Below are 2776 nucleotides of genomic sequence, written 5' to 3'. Positions count from 1 at the left end.
TCTCTACTGTCTCTCTCTTCATCACCCTCCCTACCCCCTCCCCTCTACTCTCAGTATCTCTACTGTCTCTCTCTTCATCATCCTCCCTATCCCCTCCCCTCTACTCTCAGTATCTCTACTGTCTCTCTCTTCATCACCCTCCCTACCCCCCCTCTACTCTCAGTATCTCTACTGTCTCTCTCTCACATCCTCCCTACCCCCTCCCCTCTACTCTCAGTATCTCTACTGTCTCTCTCTTCATCACCCTCCTACCCCTCCCCTCTACTCTCAGTATCTCAACTGTCTCTCTCTTCATCACCCTCCCTACCCCTCCCCTCTACTCTCAGTATCTCTACTGTCTCTCTTTATTACCCTCCCTACCCCCTCCCCTCTACTCTCAGTATCGCCAATGTCTCTCTCTTCATCACCCTCCCTATCCCCTCCCCTCTCAGTATCTCTACTGTCTCTCTCTTCATCACCCTCCCTACCCCCTCCCCTCTACTCTCAGTATTGCCACTGTCTCTCTCTTTATCTTAGACTTTCTGTTGCATCTCTATCTGTTGTCCATGTCTGCTCTGACCCTTCCCGTTCATCTCGTACATCGAGCTCTTCTGCTGTTTCCGCCGGTAACACCACGCCCCGATGGTGGCTGCCACGGCAACCGCGCACACGGCAACCACAATGGCTGCAACCGTGGAACCCCTGCCGGAGGAGGGAGGAGGGGGAGGAGGGCAGTCCTCCTCACCCCCAGTACACCCTGTCTCCCCCGTCTCACCTTCGCTCTCCCCCTCCTCACCCTCCATCTCCCCGCTGTGTCGAGTCAGGTTGTGCTGGGCCGAACGTTCCTCCTCGTCGATGACGTCATCAGTCCATGCTGTGGGGGCGAGGCCGTGCTCCAGGAAAGGGTGCACGTGATCCGTGGTTTCCCAGGAGTCTGTGGGAGAATGCCTGGCTGTGTTGCCGGAGGCAACATCATCCAGCGATGATGTCTGAGAGGGGGTGGCGTAGTCGGCTGAATGTGAATCTGAAGCCGTGGCCTCGGGGGAGAGAGGTAGGTCGGGTGAGGCTGTAGGGGTGAGTCCTCCACCAAGCCCTGGTCCTGATCCTGCTCTACAGGGTTCGCCCCCTGTGTGGGGGACAGGGGGACCTGGGGGACTCCAGTGAACGGGGTGGGACGACTCAACTCCACCTCATTGGGCCGGTCAATCACAACACCCTTCTCTTCCTCCTCAAGCTCCACCCCTTCCTCTGAGGATCCACCGCCCACTTTATCAGCGTCGGTCTCCTCCTGACTAACAGGGTAGCCGTCCAACCAGGTCTCGTCTGAGCTGTCTGTGGGTTTTGCTCCCGTCTCCTCATGAGTTACGTTCTGAGGCTCGCCTGTTGTCATGCCGACGGGGGGGATCACATAGTCATCATAATCATGGTCGTCGTAGTGATGGTCGTGACTGTTAGGGTCACTACGATCATCTTCATGTTCACTCTGGTCTTCATCAAGGTGATCATGGGCATGGCCGTGGTCGTCATGGTGATCGGTTACATCACTGCGGTCATGACCTTCGTGGTCTTCGTGGTCATCATGTGCACCGTGGTTTTGATCCTCCTCGTGTTCACCCACGTCGTAATGCTCCTCGCCCACGTCATCATACCGACCAGCCTTCTCATGGTCATCCTCCTCGTGTTCTCCTTGGTCCTCACGGTGGGCGTCTTCACTGCCATAGCTTTCATGGTCATCATGATCATTGTGGTCAAGGCGTTCGACGACATGGTCTTCACCCTCAGAGCTTTCATCGTGGCCAGGATCTGTTTGACCGTCGTGGTCAAAGTGGTTACGTTCACGTTGATCGTCATGTTCACGGTCAATATGTTCATGGTCAACGTCATCTTCGTGGTCATCATGGTCGTCGTGGCGATGGTCATCATGGTCAACGGGGTCAATTGGTTGTTGGAAGTGACCCTCATGGCTGTCATAATCCTTCGTCTCCTCCGGTTGGCTGTCGTCTTGCTTGCTCTCCATTAATTCGCTGCCGGAGGCCCTGACACGGTTGTCCCCCTCAGTGTGTGTGTCCTGTGTGACTAGCGGGTGGGTGGGTTCCACATGTCCCGCCTCCTGGATGGCCTCTGAGGGGAACCAGAACAGGTGCTTCTGAGATATCAGGGAGACTGGCGCCTCAGTCACCTCTGACACGCCCATCTCCTCCACCTGCTCCTCCTTCTCAACGGGAGGGTCTGTCGACTCTTCCACCTCTTCCTTCATTCCTCCCTCCACCTCCTCCCCTTGCTGCTCCTCCTCTCCCAAAGACTGCTCCTCTCCTCCTGCTGCCTCCTCTCCTCCTGCCTCCTCCTCCTGCTCCTCTTCTCCCTCCACACTGAAGCTGGCCTCTTGTTGCTGCTGATCGCTGTGCTCCTCTTCTTCTGTGTTCACCTCCTCCTCTAGCAGTTCCTCCTCTGTGTTCTCCTCCTCTGTGTTCTCCTCCTCTAGCAGTTCCTCCTCTGTGTTCTTCTCCTCTAGCAGTTCCTCCTCTGTGTTCTCCTCCTCTGTGTTCTCCTCCTCTGTGTTCTCCTCCTCTAGCAGTTCCTCCTCTGTGTTCTTCTCCTCTGTGTTCTCCTCCTCTGTGTTCTCCTCCTCTGTGTTCTCCTCCTCTAGCAGTTCCTCCTCTGTGTTCTCCTCCTCTAGCAGTTCCTCCTCTGTGTTCTCCTCCTCTAGCAGTTCCTCCTCTGTGTTCTTCTCCTCTGTGTTCTCCTCCTCTAGCAGTTCCTCCTCTGTGTTCTCCTCCTCTGTGTTCTCCTCCTCTAG

General features: G+C 56.0%; 1 protein-coding gene across 1 annotated transcript in view; it reads right to left on the bottom strand.

The window, feature by feature from the left end:
• Positions 1–512: 512 nt before the first annotated feature.
• The window catches only part of LOC135568807 (glutamic acid-rich protein-like), a 21529-nt gene continuing 19265 nt past the window's right edge, over positions 513–2776 (bottom strand). The window contains 2 exon segments of the mRNA XM_065015576.1: positions 513–1066; positions 1069–2776. The exon segment at positions 1069–2776 is cut by the window's right edge and continues 299 nt beyond it. Of these exon segments, the coding sequence (XP_064871648.1) occupies positions 513–1066; positions 1069–2776 (2262 nt within the window).

This window comes from Oncorhynchus nerka, unplaced genomic scaffold, assembly GCF_034236695.1.
Source record: "Oncorhynchus nerka isolate Pitt River unplaced genomic scaffold, Oner_Uvic_2.0 unplaced_scaffold_39___fragment_4___debris, whole genome shotgun sequence".
NCBI classification, from domain to species: Eukaryota; Metazoa; Chordata; class Actinopteri; order Salmoniformes; family Salmonidae; genus Oncorhynchus; species Oncorhynchus nerka.
This window is presented reverse-complemented; position numbering and strand designations above follow the sequence as displayed.